This window comes from Vicia villosa, linkage group LG1 (genome assembly GCF_029867415.1).
Source record: "Vicia villosa cultivar HV-30 ecotype Madison, WI linkage group LG1, Vvil1.0, whole genome shotgun sequence".
Classification (NCBI taxonomy): Eukaryota; Viridiplantae; Streptophyta; class Magnoliopsida; order Fabales; family Fabaceae; genus Vicia; species Vicia villosa.
Genome location: NC_081180.1, coordinates 21,589,532 through 21,608,338, shown reverse-complemented (window position 1 = coordinate 21,608,338; position 18,807 = coordinate 21,589,532). Strand labels below are relative to the sequence as shown.

Sequence of the window (18,807 nt, the reverse complement as noted above, 5' to 3'; positions counted from 1 at the left end):
CGAGACTAATGCAACAAGTTATATCACAAATTTTTGTATATTTACCATAACCTAGGGGTAAATAACACAAGTTTGATAATACATTGATGCTTAGAGACTAATACAACATATCATATCGTAGTTACTACGTACTTACCGCAACCCAGGGGGTAAATAACACAGATTAGATAATTCATTGTTGCTTTGAGACTGACACAATGAACTATAGAGTTCATTGCAGATTCTGCATACTTATCACAACCTTGAGGGATAAATATGACGAGTTTTGAAATTGTTTTTTTGGAACTTGAAGTTGATATAAAGGTAGTCTTTACCATACGGGACCGGGTTTTGGAATAATTCGCCAGACATGTACTGGACTTCGAAATGATTTATGAAACAAATATTAGTAAGGTTAGTGGCGTAAGTAATCTTACCGGATGATAAACATAATAAAACCATTAGCGTCGGTAAGGTTACCGGAAAGAAATCAAGGTAGTAAGATTACCAGCATCGATAAGGTTATCAGAAAACATCAATCAGGTGATTGGGAATATGAACACTCAGTAAGGTTACTGGAATCAGTAAGGTTACCAGAAAACATCAATCAGGTGACTAGGAATATGAACACTCAGTAAGGTTACTGGAATCGGTAACGTTACCGAGATACGTCAATCAGGTGATTGAGATGAATACTCAGTAAGGTTACTGGCATCAGTATGGTTACCGGAATAGGTCAATCAGGTAATTGGAAAGTGTGAGGTTGTTCATGACTTTTACGTAAGGCGGCTGATGAACACGTGAGGTTGCTCATGTTTATTGGGATGCCTATTATTGAAAGATTAATGGATGCATGAGTTTGCTCATGTTTGTAGGGTTTCCTACGATTGAATTTTGGAATAGATTGCCTATACCAAGGGATTTATAAGACGAGTGATGTTGTCTACCTTTGCCACAGGACTGAGAAGGTGACTTGATTGATATACCTCTGCTATGAGACTGGTAAGGTAAATTGATCAATCTACCTCTGCTTGAAGACTGATAAGGTAAGTGGGTTGATACCTCTGCTTGGAGACTGATAAGGTAAGTTGATCGATCTACCTCTACTTGAAGACTGATAAGGTAAGTGGGTTGATACCTCTGCTTGGATACTGATATGGTGAAATGATTTATACCTCTGCTTGGAGACTGATAATGTGAAATGTTTTGATATACCTTTGTTTGGAGACTGACAAGATGAAATGTTTGATACCTATGCTTGGAGACTGACAAGGTGAAATGATTTGATACCTCTGCTTGGAGACTGACAAGGTGAAACTATTGATATACCTTTTCTTGGAGACTGACAAGGTGAAACTATTGATATACCTCTGCTTGGAGATTGACAAGGTGAAATAATTTGATATACCTTTGCTTAGAGACTGACAAGGTGAATTAATTTGATACCTCTTCTTAGAGACAGACAAGGTTAAATGATTGATATACCTCTGCTTGGAGATTGATAAGGTGAATCTATTGGTATACCTTTTCCTGGAGACTGACAAGGTGAAATAATTTGATATACCTCTTCTTAGAGACTGACAAGGTGAATTAATTTGATACCTCTTCTTGGAGACTAATAAAGCTAGTTGACTTGATATGCTTTTGACTGATACCCTCGTGGTAGGTCGTGGATGGTTAAGACACAGAGAGGTTTATTATGTAACAAGGTTGCTTGTCACACGATGGTAGGATGTTATGCCGACATGATTTCACAAAGTTAAGACCTTTGATGAAACATATACTTTCAACAACACTTCTACCAAATGTTACATTGTTTTGCCCACAACAACACTTTTACCAAATGTTGCATTGTTTCGCCTACAACAACAGTTCAGAAGCGTTGCCTATTATGACTGTGTTCTGCAACACTTCACGAAGTGTTGCATATTTTCAAATTTAAAATACAAATTTCCTAATTCAACACTTTTCATAATGTTTCCTATTTGTGAATTCGAAAACAACATTCACATACATATTTTCTTGTCATTTTGAAATGCATCCATAATGATTAATTACAAATAAATTGGTATTAAAATGATTTAAATAATCTTTGTTTTATTGTATTATTATTGTTTTCTTGTATATGTTAGTGTTTGAATTGACAACAAAATTTGCATTAAAATGATTTAAATATTTTTAAGAATATAGTATGTGTTTGGTTAACAAAGTAAAAGTGTTTTTTTATAGTTTGACAATGTAAAAAGTCTTTTAAAAGAATATCAATCATAAATAACAGATGATGTATAATAATATTTAGTTTTTCATAATTGATATAACTTAGATGAATTTCAATACAATATAATCAAGCAGGAAGAAGTCAACCAAGTACTCTAAGTAAAGGAACTAAGAACATAATAATAGGAAACTTATTAAAACGGGACAACAAGAACATAAAGTTACTATATAATTGGGTAATAAGCTAGCATAGCGATGCCACATTGACCTTCGGTTTCATCACTTTCTCTGAGCACCCTCATGTAACCATTCTCGCCCCAGTTTTCACCCCAAGAGTTCTTAACCAACCAATACTTCATCCCTTCTTCACTTATCCCATAACCAACAATGGTAACTGCATGGTTCAAAGTGGTTCCACACGATCCTGAGTAAACCCCTTGCATGTATCTCTTAAATTCATCACCTACAGATATTGCAACTGATACTGGTTGTTGTGCCACAGCTTGTAGTAATTGTTGTTCATCATTGTGAGTTACAGTCGCATAACTATTTATTTGAGCTCCAACTTGTATCTGACCATTTAGTTGGCAAGTTTGATCAACTCCTTGGTAAGGATAATCAGTTTCTTTAAGAATACCTTGATTTTTTATTATAGATTCAAAGGCAGAGTTAATAGAACCACCATTACACCCGTTGTTTTGGTGATCACAGTCAACCAGTTGTTGCTCTGACAATGAGATCAAATCACCTGTTTTGATTTTAACAATACCTTCTACAGATGCCACAGTCGTAAAAGCCCAACAACATCCTACAATAGATTTAATTAATTAATTAATAATTATAATACTAATAATAATAATAATAATAATAATAATAATAATAATAATAATAATAATAATAATAATAATAATAATAATAATAATAATAATAATAATAGTAATAATAGAGTAATTATATATATAGTTACCACAATTGTGTTGATTCTTAACATTTGTGACCGCTCCTTGATGTCTCCAATCAAAGTTGGTTGGAACATCATCATTTGAGTTGAAGAGTATAGGAACCGACTCCATTTTGGAGGGAAAAACTTGACTTGGTATTTTGAGTCCAGTGTATGAAGCAATAAACTCTTCACTAGTTAAATCCGAATATGGATTTAAGCCAAGCTTGTAACTCTTGTTACTAGCATTGTTATGTTTCTCTATGTATTCTAAATTACTTTTAAATATTTGAAAACGTTTCTCCAACTCAGAACTGTTTGTGTATGTGCGTTCATACTTCATCATCCATTGTTGATGTGCTTCAACAATCGATGATGATTCATGCAGCTTTTGAGACATGGTTGGGTATGCACATGCCCAAAAGATAGTGATACAAACAGATATAAGATGTTTCATGTTTCTTGGTAGCTAGATATGGTAGTAGGAATGGAAGAGAATGTTTTGTGAAGAAGTTAACATTAGATACGGCTATTTATAGAATTTAACATAGCAGAAAGAAAATCATGTGTATAGTGAAAAATAAGTATAACAATAGACAATCACATGTCCTTGGCGAAAATCTCGGTATTGATTTGTAAAGGGTCCAACACGTTGGTCACTTTAAGGTTGACTTGTAAAGTTGAATAGCATTTCCTCTTAGAATGTTCCATCACTATCAACATATTTGAGCAGATAGTAATATTATAGAGAATCAAATACCAAACTCAACAATTTAACAATTTAATAGAGTTAGATACATTTACAATATTAATAATTTTATAAATCTATTTAAGAGTGCTATGAGAAATTATAGACAAATTTAATGATTTTTGACAGAAAATAAATGATATTCATTCATTCAAATCGATAGAGTACATCGTTGTAATACAAATTCAAAATCGCCAAAAACAAAAAGGATGAATCTGCGAACAAATCCACAACATCCATGTTAATAGCATAAAACGGCAAATTGCATATGCCTACAAATATTAATGTATTGACTGTATTGAGATGTCCGAAATATTCATGCTTCTGGATCTGTAGCGTTGACGGCACCAAAGTTATTGATTGGATTTGCACTAGATCGAAACTAATCTTTCAACCTGAAACAAATGAACACCGCACAAAAACGAAAAAACAAAATACCCGCACAAAGACGAGAAATCAAAATACACCACAAAAATATGGGAAATCAAAACAAACGATGATCCACGAAATCACAAAAAAGACAAAAAGAAAAGGTGTGAAAATCACTTATTTAAGTAATAGATAAACAAAAACGATTTGGAGGGATGATTTTGGATAAAATTGATCCTAAATCACCCCTCTTTGAGAGAGAGGGGAAAGAAAAAGAAGAAAAGTGACAGCTAAACAAATTTAATGATTTAATTCAATATAAAAGTTGATACACTTGTATTAATAATTAAACTTAGATGCACTATTTGTCTAAAAGTTGATACACTTCCTATTTTCCTATTTCTAAATCTGTCTTAACCAGCTTGCATTGTCCAACTCATTAACGTGTTTCTCTCTTTTTCTTGGCTTATTCGTTGGGTTATCCAACCATCAAGGAGTATGACTCAGAAAAATGTTTCCCAATAATTTATGGGTTTAATTGCTATTAATTACCTACAAATAGTTTTCATGACGACAACTAGAAAATAGAAGAGAATGTGGTTGATTTGTGTGTTAGAAATACAACGTGAGTTTTTATTAGGGAAAAAATTATAACATTTCATTAAAACACTTGTAAAAAAATCCGTGTGTACGTACGGATTTTAGTCGGGTATACGTACTTTTTTTTAATAGATATAAACCGTCGTTTATAAAAATATTTATATTATTAATACACTTATTCAATTATAAAAATATTTGTATACATAGTAGACTTTTTTTAATTTATAGAAATATTTGTATCAACAATAAACTTTTTTCTCATTTATAAAACTATTTGTATCAACGATAAAACTATTTTTATTTATACAATTTTTTATCAATATTAAACTTTTTTCGTTAACAAAAATATTTGTATGAACAATTTTTTTTTTTCAGTTTATAAAAATATTAGTATATGTTAGGGGCAACTAGAGGGGGTCAACGAGGGAGCATATTACACTTGAGACACACTGTGTGAGACACATCACTTCTCCACCTAAAACCTTAAGGTAATAGGTGTGTGGATTCTCTCACTTGTAAAATGTTCATTCTTCTCTTTTCTTACCAATGTGAGACTTCTTCCTCACATTTGATTCTCAACACTCCCTCTCAAGTGTGAGTCAAGACACAATGCTCCCCCTCATGTGAAAGCTCTCTCTTCCACATTCACTTGTATCCATTGACTTTCTTCAACTACAAGTAAGTCGGTTCATTTCTCGAACCAAAGGCCCATGATACCACTGTTAGGGGCAACTCGAGGGGATCAATGAGGGAGCATATTACACTTGGGAGACACTTTGTGTGAGACACACCACTTCTACACCTAAAACCTTAAGGTAATAGGTGTGTGAGTTCTCTCACTTATAAAGTGTTAATTCTTCCCTTTTCTAACCAATGTGAAACTTCTTCCTCACACTTGATTCTCAATAGTATCAACAATATATTTTTTCCCATTTATAAAAATATTTGTATCAGCAATACACTTTTCCTATTTATAAATATATTTGTATTAACAATAAAAAATTTTACGTTTGCAAAATATTCATATCAACAATAGACTTTTTCCCGTTTATAAAAATAATTATATCAACAATGCACTTTTTGTTGGAAATCCACTGAAACCTATGATGAATTTCTACCAATCTTGATGAACAAGATTGATATCAACAATAATAACGATGAACAATATAAAAGAAAGAAAGAAAATGATTATGCAGAATTTCTCTCTGCCCACAAACTGTGGAAAACTTTATTATTCACTTGCAACTGCAAATTCTGTGAATACAACTCAATTGACTTGATTACAAAAGTAGGGGTTACTCCTTTTATTTATAGATTTAGGTTAGCTAACTCTCTAAGCCAAAAGTTCAAAACTATAAAAGCCCAAAATACCTATTTAAGAACTAAACCAAATCTAATCTATTTTAGACCTAAATCAATCTATCTAATTTAGATCTAAATCAAATATGTGTGTAAGAAACTGTTTCCACACTTCTAAATCAAATCAAATCTTTTCGACATAAGGAATTACAATTTAACACACCACATAATTCATTATGTCTAAGTTATCTATGCTCATTATAGCTCTTAGTCTTCTGAACACTTCAACTTGCACTCCCTTCGTCATGATATCTGGAATCTGATTGTCAGTTCTGCAGTGTTCCAAGTTCATCTTCCCATTTGCTATCTGCTCTCGAAGATAGTGGAACCTCATTTAAATGTGCTTGCTTCGGCCAGGTGCTATCGGGTTCTTTGCCAGATTGATAGCTGACATGCTGTCGATCTTCATGGTAATTGCTGTATGATCTTTACCTGTGATTTCTTCAACCAAGTTCACCATCCATGTTACTTGACGTGCACAAAGAGAAGCATCTATGTACTCTGCTTCCCATGATGATAATACCACTACTGGCTCCTTTCTCGAACTCCAAGCAATTGGTGGACTACCTAGCATGAACACATAACTAGCTGTGGATTTTTGATCCTCAGCATGACTACACCAACTTGAATCAGTGTATCCTACTAACTTGCATTCTTTTCCTTTATCATATGCATGAAACAGAATGCCATATTCAAGAGTTCCTTTGAGATACCTTAGTATCCTCTTCGCCGCTTCTAGAGGTGATACCTTTGGCTTCTGAATGAATCTACTTACCATACCTACACTGTATGCTAAGTCAGGCCTCTTGTGACAAAGGTATCTTAATGACCCAATAAGCCTTCTGTATTGGGTTGGGTCAACATTATCTTCATCTACATCTTTTGACAGTTGTAGTCTTAGCTCTGCAGGTGTGGAAGTCGAGTTGCGTTCTTTCATCTCAAATCTCTTGAGAATTTCTCTTGCATATCTTCTTTGATGCATCATCAAACCTCTACTACTCTGGTAGAATTTGATGCCAATGAAGTATGAAATGTCGCCCAGATCATATATTTCGAACTCCTTGCTAAGATCTCTTTTGAAGTCTCCGATCTCTTTCTTGCACCTACCTGTTATCAAAAAATCATCGATATAGAGACATAGTATAAGCAATTCACTCTTTCTTCTTATTACATATACTCCATGCTCAGTTGTGCACTTCACAAACTCGTTCTTCCTTAGGAAACTATCGATCTTCTTATTCCAAGCTCTTGGAGCTTGCTTTAGTCTGTACATGGCTTTATGCAACATGTACACCTTTCTTTCTTTGCCATGTTTCACAAACTCAGTTGGTTGTGAAACATAGACTTCTTTGTCTAAGGGTCCATTCAGGAATACACATTTAACATCCATCTAACACATGTGCCAATTGTTCATGGTTTCCAGACCAACAACCAGACTGATTTTTTCGATTCTAGCAACAGGTGCGAAAACTTCATCGAAATCTATTCCTTCCTTCTGGAGAAATCCTTTCGCCACGAGCCTTGCTTTGTGTCGAGTTATTTCCCCTCTGGGATTCATCTTCACTTTTTATACCCACTTGACATCAATTTTCTTTTTTCCTTAAGGCAATTCGACAAGTGACCAAGTATTATTGTCTTCGATGGATTTTACTTCTTCGTTCATTGCTTTCACCCACTTCAGATCCTTCAATGCTTCAGTAGCATTGAATGGTTAGATATCTACATGGAAAGCATAATGTATTAGCTCACCTTAATTATCAACCACATCATCTGTTGTAATCACACAATCTTGCAACCTTGCAGGCATGTGTCTTGTTCTCTGAGGTCTACTTAGGCCTACATCACTTTTGACTTCTTCTCTTTCGACTTCAGTGGATGGTTCTTCGCAAAAGATTCTCACTGAGTCCTTCTTGACATTCTCAGTCCAATCCCATTCTTTAAGCTCATCTATGATCACATCTCTTCTGATCACTACTTGCTTGTTCACTGGGTCAAATAACGTGTATCCTCCAGTCAAATGATATCCTATTAGGATCATCTGAATCAATGTTTTCTTCTCAACTGATCTGGAACATGTCTATGTGCTATAGATCCAAATACTTTCATATGACTTAAGCTAAGTTTAACACCAGCTAACATTCTTCAAGAGTAATTCCTTCTAGCTTCTTTGTCGGACATCTGTTCAAAATGTATGTTGTCGTCGACACGGCTTCACCCCAAAATTCTCTAGGTAAATACTTGCCATTCAACATACTTCTCACCATATTCATGATGGTTCGATTCTTTCTTTATGAAATTCCATTTTGCTGTGGAGTGTAGGGTGGCGCCACCTCATGCACAATCCTTTCTTTTTCACACAATGCATCGAAATCTTTCAACACATACTCTCCACCACCATCATTTCTCAAAACTTTGAGCTATCGACCCTAGATTTAAACTTAGAAAATATCTCGGTCACTTCACTTTTCTTCTTGATCAGATAAGTCCTCAGTTTTTGACTGAAATCATCTATGAATATGACAAAGTATCTATTACCTCATGTTGAATCCACCTGGATTGAACCACATACATTAGAGTATATGACTTCAAGGATTGCCTTCGACTTTCTTTCTGCATCCTTACTGAAGTTGTTCTTGTGTTGTTTCGCCTGCACACATTCCCCAAACACTTCTCTTGGCATGTCGATCTCTGATAACCCTGGAACCATATTTATTTTTTTCAAATCTCTAATGTCATTGAAGTTGAAATGGCCTAGTATAGTGTCATATCCATTCATCTCTGCTAGCTGCAGTTGCTAGGCACTCGTGCTCCATCACGTTGAGTTCAATTTTGAAGGTTCTATTCTGAGACATAGGAGCCTTCAAGAATAACCTCTCACTTGAGTCGACAACTCTCATCATCTTGTCTTCGATCGACACCTTGTAATTCTTTTCGACCAACTGCCAAATGATGAGCAAGTTGCTCTTCATGCTTGGTATGTACAACACATTAGAAATTACTGCCATTTTTCCATCTTTCCTCATAATTAGAACGTCTTCAATACCTTCATTTGTTAGAGTATTGTCATTTGCGAATTTTACCATGTTCTTCATTGAGGGCTTTATGTTGACAAACCAATCTTTTCTTCCTGACATGTGTGATGAGCATCATGATTTCAAGTACCATTGGTCCATTGAGGGCTTTATTTTTTAATATTTGACGAATAAAAAACATTTATAATTTGTGTAAGATTTATTACAATAATTATTTGTTTAAGATTTATGAGAGATATGGTAAGATTGTGATAATGCATATGAGAGATATGGTAAAATTGTGATAATGTATATTTTGAGGATATTGATCAGTATGCATTAAATGCATTTCAGCATACCAGAGATAATATAATAAAGAAATTGTTCCAAACCAAAGCAAATGAAGAGGTGCAGTTGAAATTTTGAAAAACTAAAGATGTGGACGAATGTGGAAGCAGCATGGCAATATGTGCAGTTGAAACTTTAATTGAATTATAAGAAAATCTATAATTCAATTAAAATTTCAACTTTTTTCTTTTAGTTTCAAAAACAATTTATAATGATTTTCAAATTACACTCTTGTAAATTAAATAATAAAATAAAAAATCAAATTTAACACTTTCCTCAAAGATTTTTTTTCACAAATAAATTTTTTAAAAATATTCAAATTTTAAACTTAAACTAAATTAAAAGAAGTTGCTTTTTGAAGACACAATTGATTCATTGTAATGGACTAATGGTAATAATAATAAAAGGCCACATGATAATAATGGTAATAGTAATAATAATTAAAAGCTATTAAATAATTATTATTATTATTATTATTATAATAATGATTAAAAGTTATTGAGTGTAAAAAAGGTAGTCTCGATGATGCACATGCTCAGTGTATGGAGTGGACTTGTGTTTCGCTTTGTTCATCGGTAGAAAGCCGAAAGCATAAGAGGAAAAGAAACATATGTGCTGACTTTTTACAGGAAAAAATGAACAAAGTCAAATGTTACCTTTATGCATTTTGTTGATAAAATAAACATCACCTTTAACTTGTTACATCCATCACAATAAAGTAAACTATTATCAGAGCATCTGCAAAATGTTTTTCAAAATCCATAAATTCAATGATGATAGAAAAAATCCGAGCATAAGAAAGGCAAGTTTGAAAGGCATACATAGTTGAAGAGATATTTGTTTAAGACAAATAAGAAAACATGTTGGTTGAAAACTTAGTTTGGAAAGATAATTAAGACCACTTGTATTCATAGTTTGTGGATACAGTTTGGTATTGAAACTAACCTTAAGTTAGATTGTAAAATATAGAACTATCTTACTTGCACAAAGAATTTGAGGGAGAGGATATGTAGTTGTTGTATTTATGTTTAAATAGCAATTATAGACATTACAAAAGATACAAACTATGAAAAAAAAAAAAAGACAATATAGTAACATTCTCAATGGTTAAAACATAAATAGCTGAAAACCAAAACATTCACTATAACTCATCTAAAAACAATATACTCTCACAACAACAAAATTAGTTTGAAAGAAGAGAGTGAAATAACTCATCTAAAAATATAACACTCCAACACTAATTTCACCTAATAATTAGAGAGACACGTGAATCATTTTCGAGACTTTAATAAAAGTTATTTAGATTTTATTATTATCATTTCCTAAAATAAGTATTTAGGAAAAGTAAATAGAATTTAATTTTTCTAAACAATCAAAACAAATTGATCCGGAGAGTGATCGGAATCAGAAAGTAGGTCAGAGACGTCTGCACAGTATTGATAATGAGGGGGTGAGTTGTACTTGCAAGACACACCGACGAGCAAGTAGAAGCACATATACGTGAGAATGTTTCAAGGGTTTGAAATTGTGTTACCTGACCCTCTCAAATGATGATTAATTATTATTAATTGCAACAATATTTGTATTAAAATGATTTAAATAGTCTTTGTTTTATTGTATTATTATTGTTTTCTTGTATATTTTGTGTTTGAAATGAACCTATTCATGTACTTTGGTGTTAAAAATAATATAGTTTATGTTTGGTTGACAAAGGAAAAGTGTTTTTTTTATAGTTTTTACATTGTAAAAAGTTCTTAAAAAGAATATCAGTCATAAATAACACATGATGTATAATAATATTTAGTTTTTCATAATTGATATAAATCAGATAAATTTCAATGCAATATAATCAAGCAAGAAGAAGCCAACCAAGTGCTCTTAGGAAAGGAACTAAGAACATAATAATAGAAAACTTATTATAATGGCATAACAAGAACTGACATTGTAAAAACAATAAAAAATTACTATATAATTGGGTAATAAGCCAGATTAGCAATGCCACATTGAACTCCAATTTCATCCTGCACTGAGAGTGGACGTGACAGACAGAATACAAATTCAGCCATGGAGTTCAGATCTGAACTCCGATTTTCTCACTCTCAGCATCCAAAATCGACCCACAATACATCATACATATCATAACATATTCATAGTATATGATTTCATCAATTTTCATATTAAAACCCCTTTTTCACCAAAATCATGTTCATCCTAAAACTTTCAAAAGTTAATCAATGGATGAAAACATCAACAACGCCAAAATAGAAAAAACACACCTCATCGTGCACATAAATTCATCGTCAATACATCCAACAATATTATAACAACACCTAACACCTAATTGAGGTTAAGGACTCCTCTACCCTGTCTCTCATGTATATACCCTTTATGAAGGTTATTCTCCCCCTTACCTTGGATTTCCAACAAGCAAGCAAGCTCCCTAATCAAATTTGGTTCTTTCCTCCTTGAGCCCTAGACTTGTTCTTCACACATTTACCTCTTTCTCCAAAACTTCTATGTCCACGTTCTAATCCCAAAAACTCTCTAATGATCCATTTTTATTAGAAACCTAATATCTTCTAATTTGTTATCTCCACAATATCCTCACTTATTCTCATCTACTAACTCTAATTTCTTCTATTTTTCTTACTTATTAATTAATTTCATTATTTTAATGATCTAAAATATTATTTAAGTTCTATTTGTTTCTAATTACTCTACCAACCCACCAAACTCTTCCTACACCCTTCCATGACCCTCCCACATACTCATACAAGAATCACAATTTATTTATTTAATTAAATAAATTGCAATAAGATATTATTATTTTAATTATTAAATAATTCTAAATAAAAACTATCAACTTCTAGTTACTCTCTACACTCCCTTTTCAAGGTCACACATCCTACCACCTAAATTAATTTAATTATCACCATATAATAATTAAATAAACACATAAATTCATAAATAATATAAATAAATAAGATACTCAAGATTGGAGTATTACACCGGGCAAGCATTAACCACCCTAAATTGTTATAAATCTACTAAGGCCTCTGAGTATCTCCTACCTTTGTAAGGATACCATGCGCACATATACTTTTTTACCGGTACAACTGTAATTTTATCTCCAAGAAAATTTGCTTCCATTTTACTTTTCAATATTGTCATGATAATTCTCATTGTTGAAAAAGATCTTTCACTAGTGGTTGTGGATACATGGAGGTTCATGACAAGGCATAGTGGTATATCAATCAAGTCATTTTTTTCTTATTTTTAGTTGCAACCAAAGATGAACATAAGTCTTGAATAGTCGATAAATTGATCAAAATCAATGCTTGACGAGTGTCAATAATAAAATGTCGAAGTTGAAATTGTAAATTAATCCTCTCATGCTCATAAAATCTACGAGATAATATTTTTCAACTAGAATGAAAATAATATAAAATTTATAAGACTTGAAATTATCTTTGGGAGCCAAAGCACAACTTAGAGTTAACAAATCAATCGCTTGCTCACTAAATTTATTATTCAAATTTTGTAATTGTTTGTCAATGGTAGTGAAAAATATTTCAACTCCATCAAGATCGAGAATCTCAATATCATATTTTTCACAGAAGACTTCACACAAGTAAACAATTTACCCCCAACCATTTTATCTCAATTCCTGAATAAGAGCTTTTGTTGTACAAAACCAATGCATAATATTAACTACATCATAATATTATTGTTGTAAGGCTTGACATAGAATATTTGTCAAGGCCTACGGTGGTGGTGGATGACGAGCCTTTTTTGTTCTAGTTTTGTCGTCGTTTGTGAATTGTGCATGGTGATGGACAACGTCAACGGAAATACTGAGAAAATTTTGAAGTTCATAAGGTGTAAAATGGAAAGAATAAGATGTCGCACTATTGAGAAAAAGAAAGTGGCAACATTGAGAAAGAGAGAGAAGTTTTTCACATCGCAAATAAAGAAAAGAAGAAAATTTCGGATTTAATTAATAACTCTTAAAGTTAAGGTGGATATTTTAATAATTTTACATATATGAACAAATATACAAAAATTGAGGTGTTGTGGCCTCCTTATCACAACCCGGCAGAATGAAGAGAGCCATGGTCGATAACAGATATGTTATATTATAAATGAACTAGAATGGTATGCAAATCTCTTATTTTTTTAGCGTGTCAAAGATATGTTTTAAATAAGGTAGACTGTAATTGATATCTTTGAGTCTGCAAAGCGGTTCTAAGGCAATTATGTGCTTGTGGTTATGCCATTGTCTGGTTTTAGTGCAAGACTAGGTCTATGTTGGTGTACTGGTATGTAGGAGGTCTTTTCCGTAGTTTAGATGCATGTCTGTTGCTTGCATGGTGTAGTAGGTTTTATAGGATATTTGAGCAATTTTTGAGTTGTATTTGAAATTTTGAGGCTAATATTTGTATTAAAATGGATTAGATAATATTTGTTCTATTGTATGATTATTCCTTTATTGTATATTATGTGTTTGAATTGAACCTATTCATGTACTTTGATGTTAAAAAAATATAGTTTGTGTTTGGTTGACAAAGTAAAAGTGTTTTTTTATAGTTTGATGATGTAAAACCTTTTTAAAAAGAATATCAATCACATATAACACATAATATATAATAATGTTTATTTTTCCTTAATTGATATAACTAAGATGAATTTCAATACAATACAATTAATTAAGAAGAAGCCAATCAAGTGTTTCAGGGAAAGGAACTAACGTAATAGTAGAAAACTTATTATACCGGCACAACAAGAACCGACACTGTAAAAGTAATGTAAAATTATTATATAGTCGGGTAATAAGCTTGCTTAGCAATGCCACATTGACCTCCAATTTCATCACTTTCTCTGAGCACCCTCATGTAACCATTCTCACCCCAATTTTCACCCCAAGAATTCTTAACCAACCAATACTTCATCCCTTCTTCACTTATACCATAACCAACTATTGTAACTGCATGGTTCAGAGTGGTTCCACACGATCCTGAATAAACCCCTTGCATGTATCTCTTAAATTCTTCACCTACAGAGATTGAAGCTGATATTGGTTGTTGTGTCACAGCTTGTAGTAGTTGTTGTTCATCATTGGGAGCTACAGCTGCATAACTATTTATTTGAGCTCCAACTTGTATTTGACCATTTAGTTGGCAAGTTTGATCAACTCCTTTGTAAGGATAATCAGTTTCTTTAAAAATGCCTTGCTCTTTTATTATAGTTTCGAAGGCAGAGCTAATATAACCTTCGTTGCACCCGTGGCTTTTTTGATCACAGTCAACCAGTTGTTGCTCAGACAATGAGATCAAATCACCTGTTTTGATTTTAACAATACCTTCTACGGCCGCCACAGCTGTAAAGGCCCAACAACATTCTACAATAGATTGATTTAATTAATTAATTAATAATAATAATAATAGTGAACGGAGTAATTATATATAAACTTACCACAACTTTGTTGATCCTTAACATATGTGACCGCTCCTTGTTGTCTCCAGTCAAAGTTAGTTGGAACATCATCATTTAAGTTGAAGAGGATTGGAACAGGCTCCATTTTAGAGGAAGAAACTTGACTTGGTATTTTAAGTCCAGTGTATGAAGCAATAAACTCTTCGCTAGTTAAATCAGAATATGGATTTAAGCCAAGTGTATAACTCTTGTTACCAGCATTGTTATGTTTCTTTATGTATTCTAAATTATTTTTAAATATCTGAAAACGTTTTTCCATCTCAGAAATGTTAGTGTAGGTGCGCTCATACTTCATCATCCATTGTTGATGTGCTTCAACAACCGATGATGATTCATTCAGCTTTTGAGACATGGTTGGGTATGCACATACCCAAAAGACTATGATACAAACACTAATAAGATGTTTCATGTTTTTTTGGTAGCTAGATGCAGCAGTAATAGTAGTAGAAGAAGAGAATGTTTTGTGAATAAGTTAACGTTAGATACGGCTATTTATAGAATTTAACATAATTTAAAGGAAATTATGTGTGTGGAAAAAATTAGTATAACAACAAATAACAACATGTTATTGGCGAAAATTATGTGTAACGAATGGTCCAACACGTTGGTTAGTTTAAGGTTGACAAGTAAACTTAAATATCACATCCTCTTAGATTGTTCCATCACAAAACTCAGTTACTGGTAAATGATGAAATATATAGACCAACTTAACAATTTAATAGAGTTAGATATATTTATAATATTAAAAATTATATAAATTTATTTAAGACACTACCGAATTATAAATATTTATTACACTTATAATAATAATTAGACTAAAATGTACTAGTATTTATTTATCCATTTCTTCCTGTCATAATTATAAACAAACTTTTTCTTTTTAAATATATTGAATAATAAATGTATCTGATTTTTTATGTAGATCAGATATATTTATTATTCAATAAACCTAAAAAAATAAAATTATTTTAAGTCCGTCTTAGGCGGTGTGCCTTGCCCACCAAAGTAACGTGTTTCTCTCTTTTATTTTTTTTTGGCTCAATGTGTTTTTCTTCTTTGTTCGGCGTATCCAACAATCAAGCAATATGAGTCACAAAAATATTATCCTACAATTAGTTGGTTTAATTGGTACTATTAATTATCTACAAATAGTTTGGGATGACGACTACCGAGATATAAAAAAATATAAAAAAGTGTCTTTAATTTCTGTGTTAGAAGAATGTGTATTTTTTTAAATGGAAAAATTATAATCTCATTGATACAACATGGTATTTACCAAAATTAGGAAATTAAATAGAGAATGGGTCAAATCCTACTTGCTTGTCTCTTAATAAACTTAATACACCACTTTTGTAACTAAGTCAAAGAGTGGTGTATGATAAATTTGGCTGAAACTAATCAAATTATATATTGTGTTAACTATCTAAGAGTTCCATCTCTTATTATGAGAAGGACATTAAACATCATCCACACAAAACTGATTTTGAAAATTAAATTTATGAGGTATTGGGATAAGAATAGAATTGTCACAACGCCACTTCTTATTAAAAAAAAAAAAAAACAGATATTTTAACCAGTGGCGGAGTCAGAAATTTTAGGTAATTTGAACAAAAATAAGTAATTGGACTGAGTCATTGGTTATTCATCTGTTTTAGTTTTACACCATATTTTTACTAATTTTGATTATAGTTTTGTTTAAAAATCAACTATTAAATTGAAAGAAATACAAAATGTAGGGGTTGAACCCGACGCATGCCCAAACTAGCTTGGCTATAGAACCGCGCTTGATTTTAACCATCATCTCCTATTAACCATTTGTTTCCTTCTTTTAAAATAAACTATTTGAACTACAAATACTATGCCACTGTAAATTAGGATTATGCCTTAGCTTTGAAGTGGAAAAAAAAAATCGATATGTATAGAAAGTAGTGCACTTTGAATGAACGAGAGACAAAAGTGTTATGTTATATGTCATCATGTTTACCAAGAAGAGCAAGGTTGAAAGTAATGATATTTTTAAAGTCCAAGAATATTATTACTTAATACTTTAAGGAAAATTCTTTGCCCACCTCCCAACCTTCTATGTCACCTCTGGTGAAAAATCACATATATTCTTGACTTCGGAAATGCATTTCCGAAATGCAAGAAAAATGTGTTTTCGGAGATGCATCTCCGAAAGCGCATTTTTTTTTAAAAAATTGACTTATTTTGGAAATGCATTTCCGAAAACACCATTTCGGAAGTTCATTTCCGAAATATTGCGCGTTTTGCAGATTAAGCAAAGCAGCCCCCCTCCCCCATTCATTTACCCTAATTCAACATCAAACACAACCCTAGAGAAATTTTGTGCAAACACTTCCAAGGCTACATCAAAGGCTCTAATAACCTTGCTATACTACAATCAAAAGCCCTTCAATCTCTTCAATCGGTAAGCATTTCGAGTTTTAGATCTATGATTAAAATTCATATTAGGGTGTTTACAAATAGCAAAAAATGTATTAGGTTAGGTTGGTACTGATATTTAGGTTGTTTATAATGATTAAACATAGTTTTGAAGTTTGTTTTTGGGGTCTGCCATGGAAGTTGCAGAAAACTTTCTCGCAGGGGGTTTCGGAAGTTCATTTCCGAAAACACCTCCATTCCCAGTTTCGGAAATGAACTTCCGAATTGTATCATAAGTGCAATTTTTTTTAGTTCTTTATGTTGTCTCGCATATTAATCGATTTCAATTGTTTTCAGGTACATGTCAGGCAATCAAGCACACATCAGATAGGGTAAAGAGACCCAGACTGCGTCGGCTAGACGCGAGCGGGCGGCGACGCAGCTGGCGTCGACACAGGGACGGGGGCAGGGCCGGGGACGACGTGTGCGAGTTCCCGTGGAGATGGACGAGGGTACCTCTACATCTGGATCGAGGAGTCGTCTGGCTCGGGTATCTTCTTCCCGCCAGCGAGAGGAGGAGGAGGAGGAGGAGGTGGCAGTGCCATACCACGAGGCGGAGGAGGTACCGGATGTTGACCCTCCACTCGGGGAGGAGGATGAGCAGGAGGAGGGCTACCCGGGAGGGCACAGTGACACTTCCGTGCTGCTTACCTACCGTGAGCACGTCGCTCGGCGTATCTGGGAGGGAGAGGTATTTTTTATAATTTGCCCGACTACATTATTTAACCGTTTATAATTTAGACGTTTATTCAATATTTTCTTAACGGTCTATTTAACATACTTTTTTATTTGTTTTTTTGTAACAGGAGAGAGAGTCGTTGAAAATGGTGAACCACGCCCTGAAGGTTTTCAGTCTGTTTAAACCGACTGCCGAGTGGTTTAACGACGCGGTGAGAGCTTCAGGGCTTAGTGGGCTCTGCATGACGGGGTATTCCACCATCAGCCACGGCATGCAGGGGGCCTTTGTGGAGCGGTGGCACAAGGAGACGTCTTCTTTCCACTTACCGGTTGGGGAGATGACGATCACCTTGCATGATATGCAGTGTCTTCTCCACCTGCCGATCAGGGGGGCGCTGTTGCACCACTCCCGGATCCAGAGGATCGAAGCCAGTGAGTGGATGGCGCTCTATTTGGGTATGGAGCCCGAAGTTGCTGACTATGAGTGCATCACGACATCTGGGCCTCATATCCGGTACACCACACTGAGCACTTATTTTGAGCACCACCTGGTGGCGGCGGCCGAAGCCGAAGATGCGGGTGACGACCTATTTACACATTATCAGCGTGGCTGCGCTCTCTGG

The 18,807-nt window shown here is 33.6% G+C and overlaps 2 protein-coding genes across 2 annotated transcripts; both read right to left on the bottom strand.

Annotated features, from left to right (window-relative positions):
- Positions 1-2,268: 2,268 nt before the first annotated feature.
- LOC131602387 (zingipain-2-like) lies at positions 2,269-3,624 on the bottom strand. Its single transcript, XM_058874479.1, has 2 exons — positions 3,164-3,624; positions 2,269-3,004 (listed from the first exon to the last, which is right to left on the bottom strand). Exons 1-2 carry the CDS (start codon positions 3,591-3,593, stop codon positions 2,421-2,423), a joined length of 1,014 nt encoding a protein of 337 aa, XP_058730462.1. The 5' UTR covers positions 3,594-3,624; the 3' UTR covers positions 2,269-2,420.
- A 10,599-nt stretch (positions 3,625-14,223) lies between these two features.
- Positions 14,224-15,513, bottom strand: LOC131602379 (zingipain-2-like). Its single transcript, XM_058874471.1, has 2 exons — positions 15,044-15,513; positions 14,224-14,969 (listed from the first exon to the last, which is right to left on the bottom strand). The coding sequence occupies exons 1-2, from the start codon at positions 15,471-15,473 to the stop codon at positions 14,386-14,388; spliced, it is 1,014 nt and encodes a 337-aa protein (XP_058730454.1). The 5' UTR covers positions 15,474-15,513; the 3' UTR covers positions 14,224-14,385.
- Positions 15,514-18,807: the final 3,294 nt, after the last annotated feature.

Coding starts and splice junctions, on each gene's coding strand:
- LOC131602379 (XM_058874471.1), bottom strand. CDS start 15,473: ATGAAACATCTTATTAGTGTTTGTATCATAGTCTTTTGGGTATGTGCA. Junction 14,970..15,043: donor TAAGGATCAACAAAGTTGTG/GTAAGTTTATAT, acceptor AATCTATTGTAG/AATGTTGTTGGGCCTTTACA.
- LOC131602387 (XM_058874479.1), bottom strand. CDS start 3,593: ATGAAACATCTTATATCTGTTTGTATCACTATCTTTTGGGCATGTGCA. Junction 3,005..3,163: donor TAAGAATCAACACAATTGTG/GTAACTATATAT, acceptor AATCTATTGTAG/GATGTTGTTGGGCTTTTACG.